This window comes from Tamandua tetradactyla, chromosome 1 (genome assembly GCF_023851605.1).
Source record: "Tamandua tetradactyla isolate mTamTet1 chromosome 1, mTamTet1.pri, whole genome shotgun sequence".
Lineage (NCBI taxonomy): Eukaryota > Metazoa > Chordata > Mammalia > Pilosa > Myrmecophagidae > Tamandua > Tamandua tetradactyla.
Genome location: NC_135327.1, coordinates 112,263,224 through 112,282,637, shown reverse-complemented (window position 1 = coordinate 112,282,637; position 19,414 = coordinate 112,263,224). Strand labels below are relative to the sequence as shown.

Here is a 19,414-nt window from a genome sequence, read left to right as displayed (position 1 = left end):
CACAGAACTTATGGGAGTGAAGGACAAAGAAGAAAAAATGGAAAAAACAATGGATACCTACAATGGTAGATCTAAAGAGACAGAAGCTACAATTAGTGAACTGGAGGATGGAACATCTGAATTCCAAAAAGAAACAGAAACTATAGGGAAAAGAATGGAAAAACTTGAGCAGGGGATCAGGGAACTGAATGACAATATGAAGCGCACAAATATACGTGTTGTGGGTGTCCCAGAAGGAGAAGAGAAGGGAAAAGGAGGAGAAAAACTAATGGAAGAAATTATCACTGAAAATTTCCCAACTCTTATGAAAGACCTAGATTTGCAGATCCAAGAAGTGCAGCGCACCCCAAAGAGAATAGACCCAAATAGGCATTCTCCAAGACACTTACTAGTTAGAATGTCAGAGGTCAAAGAGAAAGAGAGGATCTTGAAAGCAGCAAGAGAAAAACAATCTGTCACATACAAGGGAAACCCAATAAGACTATGTGTAGATTTCTCAGCAGAAACCATGGAAGCTAGAAGACAGTGGGATGATATATTTAAATTACTAAAAGAGAAAAACTGCCAACAAGACTCCTATATCCAGCAAAATTGTCCTTCAAAAATGAAGGAGAAATTAAAACATTTATAGACAAAAAGTCACTGAGAGAATTTGTGACCAAGAGACCAGCTCTGCAAGAAATACTAAAGGGAGCACTAGAGTCAGATACGAAAAGACAGAAGAGAGAGGTATGGAGTAAAGTGTAGAAAGAAGGAAAATCAGATATGATATATATAATACAAAAGCCAAAATGGTAGAGGAAAATATTATCCAAACAGTAATAATACTAAAAGTTAATGGACTGAATTTCCCAATCAAAAGACATAGAATGGCAGAATGGATTACGACCCAGCAATACCACTGCTAGGTATCTACTCAAAGGACTTAAGGGCAAAGACACAGACGGACATTTGCACACCAGTGTTTATAGCAGCATTATCTACAATTGCAAAGAGATGGAAACAGCAAAAATGTTCATCAACAGACGAGTGGCTAAACAAACTGTGGCGTATACCTACGATGGAATATTATGCAGCTTTAAGACAGACTAAACTTATGAAGCATGTAATAACATGGATGGACCTAGAGAACATTATACTGAGTGAGTCTAGCCCAAAACTAAAGGACAAATACTGTAAGGTCCCACTGATGTGAACCGACATTCGAGAATCAGCTTGGAATATATCATTGGTAACAGAGACCAGCAGGAGTTAGAAACAGGGTAAGATAATGGGTAATTGGAGCTGAAGGGATACAGACTGTGCAACAGGACTAGATACAAAAACTCAAAAATGGACAGCACAATAATACCTAAGTGTAATGTAACTAGGTTGGAACACTGAATGAAGCTGCACCTGAAATATGGTTTTTTGTTTGTTTGTTTGTGTGTTTGTATCTTTTGTTTTTGTTTTTTTCTTTTTCCTTTATATATATATATATTATTAGTATTATTATTTTAATTCTCTTCTCTATATTAACATTCTATATCTTTTTCTGCTGTTTTGCTAGTTCTTTTCCTAAATCGATGCAAATGTACTAAGAAATGATGATCATACATCTATGTGATGATACTAAGAATTACTGAGTGCATTTGTAGAATGGAATGATTTCTAAATGTTGTGTTAATTTCTTTTCTTCTTTTTGATTAATAAAAAAAATAAATAAATAAATAAATAAAAAAAAAAAGAAATAGCCTAATCAGAAGATCCTATGTGTAATAGGTCTACATCCACAGGAATGAATTAAAAGAACATGGCCTTTTATGGAGTAGATAATATCTTTGAACTACCATAGTAATATTTAGTGTTCTAATCCATGAACACAAAATGTCCTTCCATTTATTTGGGTCTTTTTTTAGTTTTTTTCAGCAATGTTTTTTTTGTTTGTTTTGGTTTCATGAATGAACAAACCTTTAATAGGTGAATAAGGAAAAGGACACTTATACATTCACAAGCTCCTCAGAAATATCACAATTACATTTCTCATCTACGTTCCCATAAGGATACAACAGTTCAAAAGAAAGAAATGAGATCAAGGATTGAGATAAAAGAATGATAAAGAAAAGAAAAATGGAAGTAATAATGGCGTAAAATTGGTTTCCTCATGACTTCATGTGCACTGTCAGAAATTTTATATGGATGCCATGTGGCAGATATATCTCCTATTTCAGACAGATGAATTATAAGAAGCTCATTTTTTAAAGAAATTGTCTCTTGGAAGACAAAAGAGAGTTAAAACATTTCCAAATTTCCAAAATTACAGTGCATTTTACTGGGTAGTCTTACACATTTGATAACCAGATTTAAGTAAACATTATTTCCTGTATAAAAGACAGAAAGGAGAGGGGAAAGTTAGACAATATAAATAATACTTCTGTCACTGATGAAATATTTAGTCCTGAAGAAATCTGACTGAAAAAATATTTCAGTCCATTTCATTGAACTATATGGACCTAAACTATTTATTTATTTTTTCATTTTTAGTTACATCATTTAATTAGTGGTAAAGCTAAGGTAGGAACTGAGAATTTCTGGGTTTTTTTTTTTTTTTTTTAGTTCTTATCATATGATATAGCATATTTTCAAAGCTAAGAAAGAAAAAAGCAATAATTTTCAGAGCATACTTCAACAAGTAGTTACAGGACAGATCCCAGAGTTTGTTATGTGCGACCATACCATCCTCTCAGATTTTTCCTTCTAGCTACTCCAGATTATAGGCAGCTAGGAGGAATAAATTTTTTTTTTATCATTGCAGTCGACTTTTTTTTTGTGATAAGTAACATATACAATAAATTTCAAAGCACAAAGCAACAGTTAGTTGTAGAACAGATTTCAGGTTGCAGTTCCACAATTTTAGGTTTTTACTTCTAGCTGCTCTGATACTGGAGACTAAAAGAAATATGGGTTTAATGATTCAGCGATCGTACTCGTTTGCTAAACCCTAACTTCCCTGTATAACTCCACCATCACCTTGGATCTTTCTGTCCCATTCTTTAGGGATATTTGGGCTATGGCCATTCTAACTTTTATGTTGGAAGGGGCTGTCAATAATATGGGGTAGGAAGATGAAACTAGTTGATTTCTAGAAAGGCTGGCCCCTTGAAGTTTCAGGGACCCATCTGGAGGTTGTAGGTTTCTGCAAAGTTACCCTAGTGTATGAAACCTTGTAGAATCTTATATAATGCCCTGGGTGTTCTTTAGGATTGAATGGAATGGTTTCAGTTGGGATTTGGCAAGCTGTGATAGGGTAGCAATGTCTAACTGAAGCTTGCCTAAGAGCGACCTCTAGAGTATTCTATTTGATCTCTCTCAGCCACTCATACTTTTTTTGTTATACTTCTTTCCCCCCTTTTGTTCAGGATGGAATTTTTGACCCCATGGGTGCCAGGACCAGACTTATCCCTTGGAGTCATCTTCCACGTCACCAGGGAGACCTTCACCCCTGAATGTCATATCCCATGTAGGGGGTAGGGCAGTGATTTCACTTACAGAGTTGGGTTTAGAGAGAGTGAGGCCACATCTAAGCAACAAAAGAGGTCCTCCAGAAGTAGCTTTCAGGCTTATTTATGGGTAGGTTAACCTTCTCCTGCTACCTACATAAGCTTTACAAGAGTAAACCTCAGGATCAAGGGCTTTGCCTATTGGTTTGAGTGTCCCAGTGTTTGACACAGTTATCAGGGGTTTCCCTGATGGTAAAGTTTAATAGTTCCATATTTTTTCTCCCATTCCTCGAGGAACTTTGCCAATGCTTTTTGATGATCTGCTGACTGTGTTCTAGGGTGTATCCCAGCATTACATTAAACTATACAGAATTAAAAGCTCTCATCCTTATGCTGGGCTCCCTGTGTTTCAGTTCTTCAAATGAGCTATCCAGACAGACAGCATTGTTCTATAGTTTTCTGTGTAGAAGTGCTTTTCATCCCTGGTTAAATTTATTCTTTTATATTTGATTCTTTTAGTTGCTATTGTAAATAATTTTTTTCTTGATTTTCTCTTCTTACTGTTCATTACTAGTATATAGACACACCAATGATTTTTGTGTGCTGCTCTTGTATCATGCCACTTAGCTCTAATTGCTTTGTTTTGGATTTTTCAAGATTCTTTCTCTGTAGAATCATATCATCTGCAAATAGGGACAGCTTTACTACTTCCTTTCCTAATTGTGTGCCTTTTATTTCTTTTACTTGTCTAACTGCTCTGGCTAGAATTTCCAGCACAGTATTTGAATGAGAGTGGTGAAGTGGGCATTGTGGTCTTGTTCCTGATCTTTTGGGGAAACTTTTCTTTCTTTCACCATTGAGTATGATATTAGCCATAGGTTTTTCATATATGCTCACAGTGTTAAAAATGTTTCTTTTTGTTCCTAGTTTTCTTAGTATTTTTATCAGGAATGTATGCTGCATTTTGTCACGTTTTTTTTGGTGTCAATTTAGATGATCATGTGGGTTTTTTTTAATTATTATTTTAACAGCATACATACAACCTAAAATTTCCCCTTTTAACCCACTCAGATAAACAATTCAGTGGATTATATGGGTCTAGTCCTTCATTATAGTAATATGATATATACATTAATAGATTTTCTTACATTGAGCCACCCTTGAATACCAGTGTTAAATCCAACTTGATCATGGTCTGTAATTTTTTTAATGTGCTATTATTAAATTCAGTTCTCTAGTATTTTGTTGAAGATTTTTACTCTGTATTCATGGGGGATATTAGTCTATAATTTTCTTTTCTTGTTGTATCTTTATTTGACTTTGGTGCTAAAGTGATGCTTGCCACAGAATCAGTTGGGAAGTGTTCTTTCCTCTTTAGTTTTTTGGAATAGTTTGAGCAGTATTGGTGCTAATTTGTCTTTTAAATGTTTGGTAGAATTTAATCTTTCTACCAAATACTGTCTGGTCCTAGGCTTTTCTTTGTTGTGGCATTTTTGATTACTGTTTCAGTCTCTTTACTTGTTATTGGTCTTTTGAGATCTTCTGTTTCTTCTGGAGTCAGTGTAAGTAATTTGTGTGCTTCTAGGATTTTCCTTACTTATCTAAGCTATATAATTTGTTACCATACAATTGTTTATAGTATATTTTTTAAATTATTTTTTATTGATATATATTATATATTCATAGCATGATAATCTGAAGTGTACAATCAGTGGTTCACAATATCATATAGCTGTGTATTTATCCTCGCAATTGACTTTTTTTCTTTTTTGTGAAATATAACATATATATGAAACGATAAATTTGAAAGCAAATCTCAACAATTAGTTGTAGAACAGATTTCAGTTTGGTATGGGTTAGAGTTCTACATTTTAGACTTTTACTTCTAGCTGCTCTAAGATCCTGGAGATTAAAAGAAAAATAAGTATGATTCAATCATACGCATTTGTTAAACCCTACCTTCTCAGTTTAACTCCACTGTCTCGTTTGATCTTTCTCCCACTCTTAATGGGTATTTAGGCTGTGCCCATTCTAACTTTTTCATGTTAGAAGGGGCTGTCAATAACATAGGATAATGGATTAGAAATAGTTGATGTTGTGAAGAGGCTGGCCCCTCTCTATTACAGGATTTATCTGGTCCAGGGACCCATCTAGAGGTTGTAGGTTTCCAGAAAGTTGCCCTAGTGCATGGAACCTCTGAAGAATCTTATGTAACACCCTAAGTGTTCTTTAGGATTGGCAGGGATGGTTTTGGTTGGGGTTTGGCAAGCTTTGATAGGTGGCAATGTCTAACTGGAGCTTGCGTTAAAGTGACCTCTAGAGTAGCCTTTCAACTCTATTTGAACTCTCTCAGCCACTGGTACCTTATTTGTTACACTTCTTTTTCCCTGTTTAGTCAGAATGGCATTGTTGATCCCACTGTGCCAGGGCCAGGCTCATTCCTGGTAGTCATCTCCCACTTCACTTCTGGATGTCATGTCCCATATGGGGGGACGGCAGTGATTTCACTTGCATAATTTGCCTTAGAGAGAGAGAGGCCACATCTGAGTACCAAAAGGGGTCCTCTGGAAGTAACTATTAGACATATCTACAGGTAGGCTAAACTTCTCTGCTACTTCCATAATTTCACATGAGCAAGCCTCAAGATCAAGGGCTTGGCCTATTGATTTGGGTATTGATGTTTGACACAATATCATGGTTTTCCCCAGTGGTAGGGTTTAATAGTTCCATATTTTTTCTACCATCCCTCAAGGGACTTTGCCAAAACATTTTGATTTTCTGTTTAATATACTCTGGGATTTATCCAGGCATTGCATTAGCATATACAGGAATAAAGGCCCTCATTGTTATTCTGGTCTCCTTGTGCTTGGATTGTTTAAATGATCTATCCAGACAGGTTGAGTTAGATTATGTGCTATAGAAAATTTAGGTTCTGGACAAAATAAACCTTTCTTCTGGTTTCAAAGAGTAGATGAGGTTCTAAAATACAGACAACATCTTCCTTACTCCTGTATTCTGAATTACTTTCATCCCGACCTGATTGGCTTCATTCTTACCTCTAAATACCAGCTTATACATATATAAAATAGCCTCTGCAAATCCAGAAATAACAGTTACTACTTTGAACTAAGTGTTACTCTAAGAGCTTAAAATTTAGGCCTCTATTTTCTTATAAATATTTTGTAAATGAGACCATATAATACTTGCTCTTTTGTTTCTGACTCATTTTGCCTCACCAAATGTCCCACACATTCGTTCACAATGTTGCATGCCTCACGACTTTGTTTCTTTTTGTAGCAGCACAATATTCAGTCATATATATACACCATCATTTGCCAATCTACTTCTCACTCAGTGCACCCTTCAGCCCACTCCGTTCATTGGGCATCATGTATAATGTCCAAAGCCAACAGTCCATCAACGCTCTCAATTTTAGATAATTTAATCATTCCCAAGAGAAAAATAACTGATAAACGTACTGTTACTAAATAGAAGATCCCTTTAACTCTTGACCTTTCTTCAGTTATTTATTCCTGGTGTTGCTGTGGTGCTGCTGAGGTTTTCCTGTTAAACATAGCCCCTAGCATGTAATAGCAGTTTTCCACCTATACCTGAACTTAAACACGTTTTGTACAAGATTCATACCTTTGCAGTAGTTCATGCAAGAACTTATTTATATTTGTAATATTTATCAGCGGGACAGATAGGTCTATACAGCCCCTTTAAATCATGTACCCCTTCAATATGGTAATATTACTTACAGACCCACTAGTGAACTGCTTTCACTTCTATCTAGCCCTTACATTTAAGTTTAACCTCATTAGTTAACCGTTCACCCATATCTAACTTCCGTGTATCTCTAGGTCCCCTGTATTCAGTATGATAAGCTTCTGATTTTTACCATTACCATGTTCATAAAAGTAGAATCATACAGTGTCTATCCTTTTGTGTCGTGCGTATTGCACCCAACGTTATGTCTTCAAGGTTCATCCATCTTGTCATGTACTTCATGCTACATAATATTCTATCATATGTATGTACCACATTTTGTTAATCCACTCTTCTGTTCATAGGCACTTGGATTGTTTCTGTCTTTTGGCAATTGTGAATAATGCTGCATCGATGTGAAGATATCTTTGTGTCCCTGCTTTTAGCTCTTCTGGGTATATAGCAGAAGTGGTATTGCTGGGTCATCGGGCAACTTGTTTGTTTCCTAAGGAACTGCCAAACTGTCTTCCACAGCAGCTGTACCATTAGACATTCCCACTGGAAGTGCATACGTTTCCCAGTTTCTCCACATCTTCTCCAACATTTGTAGTTTCCTGTTTCTTTAATAGCAGCCATTCTTACAGGTGTGAAGTGATATCTCATTATAGTCTTGATCTGCATTTCCCTTTTAGCTAATGAGCATCTCTAAAATGTGCTTTTTAGCTGTCTGTATTTGCTCTTAAGTAAAATGCCTATTCATGTCTTTAGCCTGTTTTATAATTGGGTTATTTTTTTGCTCTTTTATTGTTGGGTTGTATTTCTTTATGTATACAGAATGCCCAAAAGGCTTTAACCAATGTGAGATTTCCAAATATTTTCTCCCATTAAGTTGGCTGCCTCTTCACCTTTTTAAAAAAAAATTTTAGCATTTTTTTATTGATATGTAATATATAGTCACAGACCAAGTAATTAATTATCCAAGGTAAACAATCAGTGGTTCACACTACCATCCTGTAGCTGTACATTTATCATCACAATTGACTTTTTTCTTTTTTTGTGAAATGTAGCATATATGCAGAAAAGCACTTAAGTTTAAAGCACATCACAATAATTAGTTATAGAACAGATTTCAGAATTTGATATGGGTACAATTCCACAGTTTTAGATTTTTAGTACTAGCTGCTCCAAGACAATGGAGACTAAAATAATTATCAATAAAAGGATTCAGCAATCATACTCATTTGTTAAACCCTATCTTCTCTGTATAACTGTACCATCACCTTTGATCTATCTTCTGCTCTTTAGGGATATTTGGGCAATTCCTGTTGTAACTTTTTCATGTTGAAAGATACTGTTGATATAATATGGGATAGGGAGATGAAACTATTTAATGTTCTCCATGTTTTGACAAAGTCTTTGGGGATGTAAAAGCATTTGATTTTGAGGAGTTCCCATTTATCTATTTTTTCTTTTGTTGCTTGTGCTTTGGGTGTAAAGTTTAGGAAGCTACCTCCTATTACTAGGTCTTCGAGATATTTCCCTACATTTTCTGCTAGGAGCTTTATGTTACTGGTTCTTATATTTAAGATCCACTTTGAGTTGATTTTTGTATATAGGGTATAACATAAGGGTGCTCTTTAATGCTTTGTGAATTGATAATCAATTCTTCCATGCCCCATTTATTGAAAAGACTATTTTGTCCCAGTTCAGTGGATTTGGGAGCCTTGTCAAAGATCAGCTGACCACAGATTTGGTGATCTCTTTCTGTGCTTTCGATTCTATTCCATTGGTCAGTAGTTCTGTGTTTGTGCCAGTACCATGCTGCTTTAACTACTGTGACTTTATAATAAGTTTCAAAATAAGGAATTGTTAATCCTACTTCTTTCTTCTTTTTTAGGATGCTTTTCAGCTATTTCAGTTCTCCTTCCCTTCCAGATGAATTTACTAACTAACTTTTCCATGTCCTCAAAGGAGGTTGTTGAAATTTTGATTTGTACTGCATTGAATCTGTAGATCAGTTTGGGTGCTATTCACATCTTAATTACATTTAACCTTTGTATCCATGAGCAGGAAATGTCTTTCCACCTGTTTAGATCTTCGTTGATTTCTTTTAGCAATGTTGTGTAGTTTTTTGTGTACAAGTAGTTTACATCCCTAGTTAATTTCATTCCTAGATACTTGAATCTTTTAGTTGCTATTTTAGTAGAACTTTTTCCTTAATTGACTCCTTAGTTAGGTCATTGCTTGTATATAGAAACATACCTGATTTTTTTACACATTAATTTTATATCCCTCCTCCTTGCTGAATTTTATTAGCTCAAGTAACTTTGTTGTAGATTTCTCAGGATTTTACAAGTATAGTATCCTGTCAACTGCAAATAATGAAAGTTTTACTTCTTCCTTTCCAATTTGGTTGCTTTTTTATTTCTTTTTCCTGACTGATTGCTTTAGCTAGAACTTCTAGTACATTGTTAAATAATAGTGGTGACAGAAGGCATCCTTGTTTGTTCCCTATCTGAGGGGGAAAGTTTTCAGTCTCTTTCCATTGAGTACGATGCTGGCTGTGGGTCTGTCATTTATGCCATTTATCATATTGAGGAAGTTACCTTTTGAAATGTTTTTATCAGAAAAAGATGTTGAATTTTGTTGAATGCTTATACAGCATCAGTTGAGATGGTCATATGATTTTTTCGTTTTGATTTGTTAATGTGCTGTTATTACATTAATTGATTTTCTTGTGTTGAGTCATCATTACATTCCTGGTATAAACTCCACTTGGTCATGATGTGTAATTCTTTTCATGTGTTGTTGGATTCAGTTTGCTATTATTATGTTGAGAATTTTTGCACCTATGTTCATTAGGGAGATTGCCCTGTAGCTTTCCTTTCTTATAGCCGCTTTACCTGGTTTAGGTTTTAAAATGATATTAGCTTCATAAAATGAATTAGCTAGTGTTCCTTTTTCCTCAATTTTTTGGAAAAATTTGAGCAGGATCGGAGTTAGTTCTCTTTGGGAATGTTTGATAAAAAAAATTCTCCTGTGAAGCCATCTGGCCCTGGGCTTTTCTTTGTAGGTAGATTTTTGATGAATGATTGAATCTCTTTACTTGTGATTGGTTTGTTGAGATCTTCTGTTTCTTTCTGAATCAGTGTAGATTGTTTGTGTTTCCAGGAATTTGTCCATTTCATCTAAGTTGTCTAGTTTGTTGGCATATAGTTGTTCATTGTCTTATGATTTCTTTTATTTCTTTGAGGTCTGTGGTAATGCACCCCTTCTCATTTCTTGTTTTGTTTATTTGCATCCTCTGTCTTTTTTTGTCAGTCTTGGTAGTGGGCCATCAATTCTATTAATTTTCTCAAAGAACCAACTTTTGGTTTGTTGATACTTTCTATTGCTCTTTTGTTCTCCATTCATTTAACTCTGCTTTATTCTTTGTTATTTCTCTTCTGTTTGCTTTGGGGTTAGCTTGCTGTTCTTTCTCAGGTTCCTTCTGGTGAGCAGTTAAGGCCTCAATTTTTGCTCTTTCTTGTTTTTTAATATAGGCATTTAGGGCAATAAATTTTTGTCCCAGCACAGCCTTGCCACATTCCATAAATTCTGATATGTTGTATTCTCATTTTCATTTGTCTCCAGATAACCACTGATTTCTCTAACAGTTTTTTCTTTGATGCACAGGTTGTTTAAGAGTGTGTTATGTAATCTCCATATATTTGTGAAAGTTTTTGTTTTTTGGGTGGTTATTGATGTCGAGCTTCATTTCATTGTAATCAGAGAAAGTGCTTTGAATAATTTCAGTGTTTTTGAATTTATAAATTTATGCCCCACCTTATGATCTATCCTGGAAAATGTTCCATGTGTGCTAGAGGAGAATGTATATCTTGATGTTTTGGGGTGTGATGACCTATATATGTCTGTTGGGTCTAATTCATTTATCACATTGTTTAATGTCTCTGTTTCTTTGTTGATCTTCTCTCTGGTTGTTCTATCTACAGAGAAGAGTGGTTTATTGAAGTCTGCTATAATTGTTGAAATATTTATCACTTCCTTCAGTTTTGCCCATGTCTGTCTCATGTACTGTGGAGCTCCTTGATTGGGAGCATAAACATTTATGATACTTATTTCTTCTTGGTGAATTGTCCCTTTTATTAATATATTGTGTCCTTCTTTGTCTTTTATGATGTGTTTACATTTAAAGTCTATTTTGTCTGAAATTAGTATAGCTACTCCTGCTTTCTTTAAGTTACAATTTGCGAACATCTTTTCACTTTCAGTCTATTTGTGTCCTTGTGTTTTAAGATGAGTCTCTTATAAGCAGCACATAGCTGGATACATTTCTTAATCCATTCTGTAAATCTGTATCTTTTAATTGGTATATTTAATCCATTTACATTTAAAGTTATTATTGAAAAGGTATTTCTTGAATTCATCATCTTATCTTATGGATTTTATTTGTCAGGTCTATATATTCTTTTCCCTCTTTCTCTTTTTATACTTTAAGTTACTCTTACTGTTTTACTCTTCAATTCTGTGCCCACCTCCAGACCTCCATCTCCTGTCTTTTTTTTTTCAATTGGCAGAACTCCCTTTAGTAGTTCTTATAGGGCTGATCTGTTGTTGGCAGATTGTTTCAGGATTTGTTTGTTTGTGAAAATTGTAATCTCTCCCTCAGTTTTGAATGACAATTTGGCTGGGTACAGAATTCTTGACTGGAAGTTTTTTTTTTTCAGAATCTTAATGTATCATACCACTGCCTTCTCACCTCCATAGTGCCAGTTGAATAATCCAAACTCATTCTTATGTGGTTACCCTTGTATGTAGTACATTGTTTTTCTCTTGCTGCTTTCAGGATTTTCTGCTTCTTTTCAACATTTGAAAGACTGTTTAGTATGTGTCTTGGGAATGCCTATTTGGATTTACTCTACTTTGAGTTCGTTGAGCTTATCTGACTTGCATTTTTATGTCCTTTATAAGGGTTAGGAAGTTTTCCCCCATTATGTCCTAAACTAATCTTCCTAGCCCTTTACTCTTCCCTTCTGGGATACCAGTGATTCTTATCTTTGTGCACTTTGTTTTGTCCATCATAAGCCTGACATCCAATTCAAAGTTTTCTATCTTTTTTGCCATTTGCTGTTTTGAGTGTTTGAAATCAGTTGTCTTGTCCTCTAGTTCACTTTTTCTTTCTTCTTCTTCTTTAAATCTGCTGTTGTGTGTCTCTGGTATGTTTTTTATTTGGTCTACAGCATCTTTAATCTCTGTGATATCTGCTGTTTTTCTACTCTTTCAAATTCCTCTTTATACTGTTCTAGTGTCTTCTTGATCTCCTTTATGTCATTAGCCATCCCATTTATTTTATTTAGTAGAGTTATATAAAAATCTTTGTTTAGTTTTTCCAACATCTGTGTCTCCTCTGGTGTTTTAATTTGGTTATTAGGCTGAACTATATCTGTTTACATCATGATATGCTTAGTGATCTTTTGCTGTCTTTGTGGCATGTAAATATCTTGACAGGTTTACTTTGGCAGTTGATTTCCTTCAGTAGTCTAAAGCATTGTATTTGCAACCTGGGTGTGGAGCAGGATGCGGGGCTCTGGGTAGGGCACAACAGTGCGAAGTTGCATTAGTGCAGGTATAGGCGTAGGTTGGGGATGCTATGCTGGTGCCTGTGAGCGTGGGTGCCCAGCAACAAGAAGGATATGGCTGCGGATGCATGGGTCTAAGGGGTGGGGCCCTTGTGTTCACTGGTCTAGGGCGTGGAGCCCTTTGTGCACATGTACAGAGCTCAGGTTAGCAGGTCAAAGTTGCATCTTCCTAGAAGGGGGTGAATGTGGCCCATCTTTGCATTTCAGCGTTTTTCCAGAGCTGGGGGATGTGACTGGGGGCCATGTGCATGTGCACATCTGGTGGGACCATAAACTGATGTACATGTGTACAGAGCTCGGGGGGATGGGGTGGAGTTGCAGGATCCCCTCACAGACTGGGGACAGGTGTAGCCTAGGTATGGAGATAAGCACCTGTAGCCTCTGTATGCTGGTGACCGCCTGTTGGTGACAGGGAGGGGGAGGTCGGTCTTGGCAGGGGTGGTGCAGCAGTCATGCGTGTGCTTCAGGTGGGTTGTGCGGCAGATACGCACATGAAGATTTGGTGGAGTGGGGATGTGTGTAGTGTGGGGAGGGGAGTTGTGACGGGTTTCAGGTGTGTGGGGTGTGGGGTGGGTCCAAAGATAGAGGGCTTGGCCTGTTACATCGGTTGTCCCCAATGCTTACAAGAATTTTAGGAATTCCCCAGGTGGGAAGGTTTAATATTTCCTCCTTTCTCACTCACCCCCGAAGGGGACTTTGTAAATACATTTTTATACTCTACCCAGATTACTCTGGAATATATCAGTGTACCACACTAACCTAGACAAACAACAAGATCTCATTTCCTATTCAAGATTCCATGTAATTATGGTATTCAAATAAACTGACCATACAAGTTAAATTAAATAGTATGCTACCAAAAATATAAATTTTATACCAAATAAACGTCTCTTCCTTTGGTCTCACATAGGAGTTGGAATTTTAAAATACACACCATATCATCCTTTACCTTGCATTCTGATTTACCTTAGACCTTTCCACATAAGCTTCATTCATATCTCTAGTTGAAGTCTGATCAGTTTTTCAACTTTTTTTAACAGTCGCTGTATGGGGTAATGCTGAGTCTCATAGCTTCAAGTTCCAGGGAATGACCAGATGTCTGGGCATTTGATTGTTTTAATTTGCTAACTCTGGAAGTCAGTTTCTCCCTCTTGTCTAGGATTTAGTGATTGACTGTGTATTGAGACTCTTCTTCAATACTTGGTCATCCAGTTTTTTGTTTGTTTCTTTTGTTTTTTATTGGCAAAATATAACAACATACAAACACGAACGTTCTTAACATGTGAATATTCCATTCTTGGTATATAATCAGTGACTCACAATATCATCACATAGATGTATATTCATCACCATGATCATTTCTTAGAACATTTGCATCAGTCCAGAAAAAGAAATAAAAAGAAAAAAGAAAAATCTCATACATACCATGCTCCTTACCCCTACTTCTCATTGACTGCTAGTATTTCCATCTACCCAGTTTATTTTAACCTTTGTTCCCCCTATTTTTTTCTATACCCCTTACCACTCCCTTTAATTGATCACTAGTATTTCAGTCTACTCAATTAATTTTAACATTTATTCCCCCAAGTATTTATTTTTAATCCATGTGTTTTACTCATCCGTCCATACCGTAGATAAAATGAGCATCAGACACAAGGTTTTCACAGTTACACAGTTACATTGCCAAAGCGATATCATTATACAATCATCTTCAAGAAACACGGCTACTAGAAAACAACTCTGCAGTTTCAAGCACTTCCCTCTAACCTGTCTAATACACCTTAAATTATAAAGGATATGTTTATGTAATGCATAAGAATAACCTCCAGGATAACCTCTTAACTCTGTTTGAAATGTCTTGACCACTGACACATTATTTTTGTCTCATTTCTCTCTTCCCCTTCCGGTTGAGTAGGTTTTCTCAATCCCTTGATGCTGAGTCCCAGCTCATTCTAGCATTTCTGTCCCATTTTGCCAGGGAGGTTTATACCCCTGGAGTCATGTCCCATGTAGAGATGAGGGCAGTGAGTTTGCTTGCCATGCTGGCTGAGGAGCGATAGGCCACATCTGAGCAACAAAAGAGATTCTCTGGGGGTGACTCTTAGACCTAATTTTAAGTAGACTTAGCCTCCTTTGCGGGGCTAAGTTTCGTAGGAACAAACCCCAAGATTGAGGGCTCAGCCTGTTGATTTTGGTTATCCCCATTCCTTGCAAGAATGTCAGGAATTCTCCAAATGGGGAAGTTGAATTTTCCCCTTTCTTGCCATTCCCCCAAGGGGACTTTGCAAATTCTTCTTTATTCACTGTTTGAATCACTCTGGGATTTATGGGGGCATTACACTGGACAAACCTACAAAATCTCATGCCCTCTTCAAGATTCCATGTACTTATGGTGTTCAGTTAACTTGTCCATATAAGTTATATTAGGAAATGGGCTAGTCAGAATATAAATTTTGTACCAAATAAACATTTTTGCTTTAGTCTCACACAGAAGTTGAAGTTTTAAAATATTTTCAACACTGTACAATATTGACATTCCTTTGTTCTTCCTCATGCAAAAACATTTTTTAATTTGTACATTTAGATGCTATCATTGTGCACTCTAGGGATTCCTAGATTATACCATCTCAGTCTTTAGCATCTATCTTTCCTTCTGGTTTCATATGTGTCCCCAGCCCTCCTCCCTATATCCTTCTTATATTCAGCTTCATTCAGTGTACTTACATTATTGTGCTACAATCAGGTAGTATTGTGCTACTACTTCTGAATTTTTACAATGAGTCCTGTTGTACAATCTGTATCCCTTCATCTCCAATTACCCAATATCTACCCTATTTCTATCTCCTGATAATGGTTGTCCATTTTTACTGAACCTTTAGTGCAGCTTGTGTTCACTGATTTTGATTTCCTCAGGTCAGTCTGCATCTGCCCCTTTCCCTGGGCATGGCAAAATTACCCTATTATTTGTGACTGTTTCCCCTGTAAGAGAGGATTTCCTTTCCTGTGTTCTTCCTCCTGGGATCCTGAGCTGTTCTGTTTGTTTTTATACAAATTTTCCTCCCAAAAGGCTGTGATTTGTTCAACTTCTCTCCCACACTCGAGGTCATCTTTTCACTCCAGCTTTCACCCCTGCACCTGTCCTGCCTTACAGCAGTTCAGTTTTTACTTTTCTTGTGCCTGTTCTACCTCTGGTGATTACTGCTTAGTGTATCCCAACCCTTGGAAACAGGTAGCATAAGTGTTCAAAAACAAGCTATTTTTTATTTAGGTGCACCAACAGTTAGGGATTGGGTTGACAGTGTGTGCACATCTTGCCAATAGTTCCACCATGGATCATTCTGATTTCCTGGGATTGCTGTGTATGTGTACAAGTGCCGCCCACTAGGGCCCTACCTTGGGACTATGTAGTCTTGTGTCCCTGTGCATGAATGTACATGGGACTCTTAAGTTGCTGCAATGCAACTTAACTGCTGGATGGTACTGTGTTTAGTGACCACATTAGGAAGTGCCCAGTTCAGAGCATTGCCCTTGTGTGTCTCTTAACATTGTGTGGAACTAAGTGTGAGCTTGGGAACCGAATTAGGTTCCAGTGTTTTCTTCCAGTGTTTTTGTTTGTTTGTTTTGGTTCAGCATTTGTGGATTCTTTATCCAATCTCTGTCATCCTCCAGAGTGCCACGCAAACTGAATCTTCGTTTTATTTAGCTGTTTCTTTTTTTTTTTTAAATATTTTTATTGTTAAATCTTAACATACAAACATTCTTAGCATACAAACTCGCACCATTGAAATGATATAACTGATTTCTTGTCTGAAATCAGGTTTCCTTTAAAGGGTGAGCCAAATCGTTGGAAGAAAGGCACAAGCTGATGAAGACTCAATATTATTTCTCATCCTTTTCCAGCCAATGCAGTTTGCAATTCTGTGCTGTCCTCCACTGAACAGTCCAGGCAGTGAAAGGCTTTTTGCTCCCTATTTAAGAAAAGCATCTGGAGAAGTTGTGACAAAGCTTTCTCCTCAGCAATAGGGCCAGGAGCCTGTTATTTATTTATATTTATTTATTTTTTGGTGCACGGTCTTGCATGACAGGCATTCTAATTGCTAAACTACCCTGTTAATTTTTGATGTAACATTTTTCCTTTCTTGTTTTCAATGGCTGTTTTCTAAAGTAATTTAAAATTATAGTTGTGCATTAGAAATGTAAAAGCTGACACCAGCTGTTACTGAAGTGCACCCATGTTTTGGTTCTGAATGTACAACCACATTTCTTTCTAATGAAATAGCTTGAATCTATTTAATTTCTTCTCCATAGTGACCTGGCATAAATCTGTACTAATGTATAAGTTTAAAATGCCGATTTCCTTTAAATAGAGAAAAAAAAGATATTTAAAGTACATATTTAATTGGTAATCTTTGTAATCGGATAGAAAACGTTATACTAATGTAATATGTGGAAGCATATATATTTACAACAGTAAAAATGTAAATGAATTTTAAAAATTATTTTAATTGAATTTTTGCTAAGTCCATAAATACATTTTCTAACATTAATTTCCTGTATTCATGTACTTTGTCATGTTTTTTAATTTATGTGTGCTTAATATATTATATATAGTGCTTATTCATGAAACCAATAGTTGATTCATTGATGTTCTTTGACATTTTTAATAATACTTTTCTTGTGATGATAACTTCTGCATTTTCTGCCTCTTTTCTTTTACAGAGTACACTGAATATAACAAACAATAACTATTACTCTGTTGAAGTTGAAAACATCACTGCACAAGTTCAGTTTTCAAAAACAGTTATAGGAAAGTCACGCCTAAACAACATAACCAATATCGGTCCACTTGATATGAAACAGGTAAGCCTCAGTCTCAGATATATTCTAGTATTTAAGAGAGTCTCATTTTTGTATATCATATGAACTTCAGGGAGAGGAAGGGTGAATTTCTCAACAACTTGACTTTGAAATGTGCCCTTTCTATGTATAAGAGGAAGTCTTAGAATCAGTTCCATAAAAGAGGAAATTCTTAAACTCTTTGGACTTGTGAAGTACATCTAATATCTTTGATGTTTTGATCCTATTCTCTCTCTTGATTGTTTTTTCATTTTTTTGCCTTTCAGATTGATTATACAGTACCTACTGTTTTAGCAGAGGAAATGAGCTATATGTTGTAAGTTCTGATTTTTTAAAATAACTTTCTTTTATTAAATAGTAAATTAGGTATGTAGAATAAAGATGTATTTTTTTAATTTTTAGTTTCCCATAATCTTATTAATCAGAAAGAACTGGGAGTGCAAGGGTAGTTCAATGGTAGAATTCTTGCCTGCCTTGTGGGGGATTCAGATTCAATTCCTGGCCCATGCACTTCCAAAACAATAATAATAATAATAATAATTCAACAAATGGTGCTACCGTAATGGAATAGGCACATGGAAAAAGAATGAAATGTGACCCCCAACCATACAGCATACAAAAAAGAAAAGAAAAAGAACCATATTTTAGAATAATTCCTTCTGGCCTCTAATTATCTCTGTTCTTAACATATATAACATCCCTAAACAAAACATTTATGAATGTATTACCTATATACATAAAATTTATTTTATTTTTCTGAATTTTTATCATATATACTATTTCACTTTTTATTTACTATGTTATGTGACCCATCATCTCATATAATTCTTGTATTTATTGATGCTTTAGTATAAGAGAACTGTAAATGGTAATAAAGTATGATCGTGTTAATATTGGTTTGAAATTCTGGGGCTTTTAAATTGCATCTAAATGATTATTAACACTTAGTAAGTAAAAAAAGTAATTAATTATAAATTTTTGATATTTTTTTATATGAGCCTGAGTCTAGAATTTCTGGGTAAGTAACAAGCTGATTACTAAGAATTTCAAAAAGTGAGTGAAAAGTAGAGGTAATTTGTAGCCCACTTTAAAAATGACTGTACAGTTCCATCCAGTCTTGTGAAGCATATTTAGTTTTAGAGTAAGTAGTCGTGAAATAAATCGAATCATTATTTGAAGTACAGAAATATTCAAAAACATATTTATTTGCTTATTTATTATAATTTCTTAATAGCATTTCTTTTACCTTATAGGAAAAGAGCTATTAATTAATACAAGAACTGGTAATTAAACTATTCTAATTTATTATGTTTTAATTTGCATTTATTTCCAATTTTTTTCTTTTATAGTGATTTCTGTACATTGTTATCCATCAAAGTGCATAATATAGTACTCATGATGCAGTAAGTATGAATTTTTTTCCTTTGGAAGAAAAGTTTATGATATTTTTTTTTCCTTTGAAAGAAAAGTAGCGTGTCTATCATCTTTACAGATGCCATCTCAATTAGATTTTGTATTGGTTTGCTAATACTGCTGGAAAGAAGTATAACATAAATGGAATGACTTTTAAAATGGGAATTTAATAAGTTACAAGTTTACAGATCTAAGGCTATAAATATGTCCTAACTAAGGCATCCAGAGAAAAAGGTACCTTGGCTCAAGGAAGGCTGATCCAGAAAGGCCTGCTGGTGCTTGTTCCCAAATCCATTGCTCCCAGCATCTGATGCCAGT

At 35.5% G+C, this 19,414-nt stretch overlaps 1 protein-coding gene across 5 annotated transcripts in view; it reads left to right on the top strand.

Annotated features, from left to right (window-relative positions):
• The window catches only part of TMEM106B (transmembrane protein 106B), a 47,064-nt gene that overhangs the window by 20,034 nt on the left and 7,616 nt on the right, over positions 1–19,414 (top strand). For all 5 annotated transcript variants that reach the window (XM_077122681.1, XM_077122684.1, XM_077122692.1 and 2 more), the window contains exons 5-7: positions 17,546–17,686; positions 17,950–17,999; positions 19,033–19,086. In XM_077122681.1, coding sequence (XP_076978796.1) covers positions 17,546–17,686; positions 17,950–17,999; positions 19,033–19,086 — 245 coding nt within the window. The remainder of the gene's footprint in view (positions 1–17,545; positions 17,687–17,949; positions 18,000–19,032; positions 19,087–19,414) is intronic.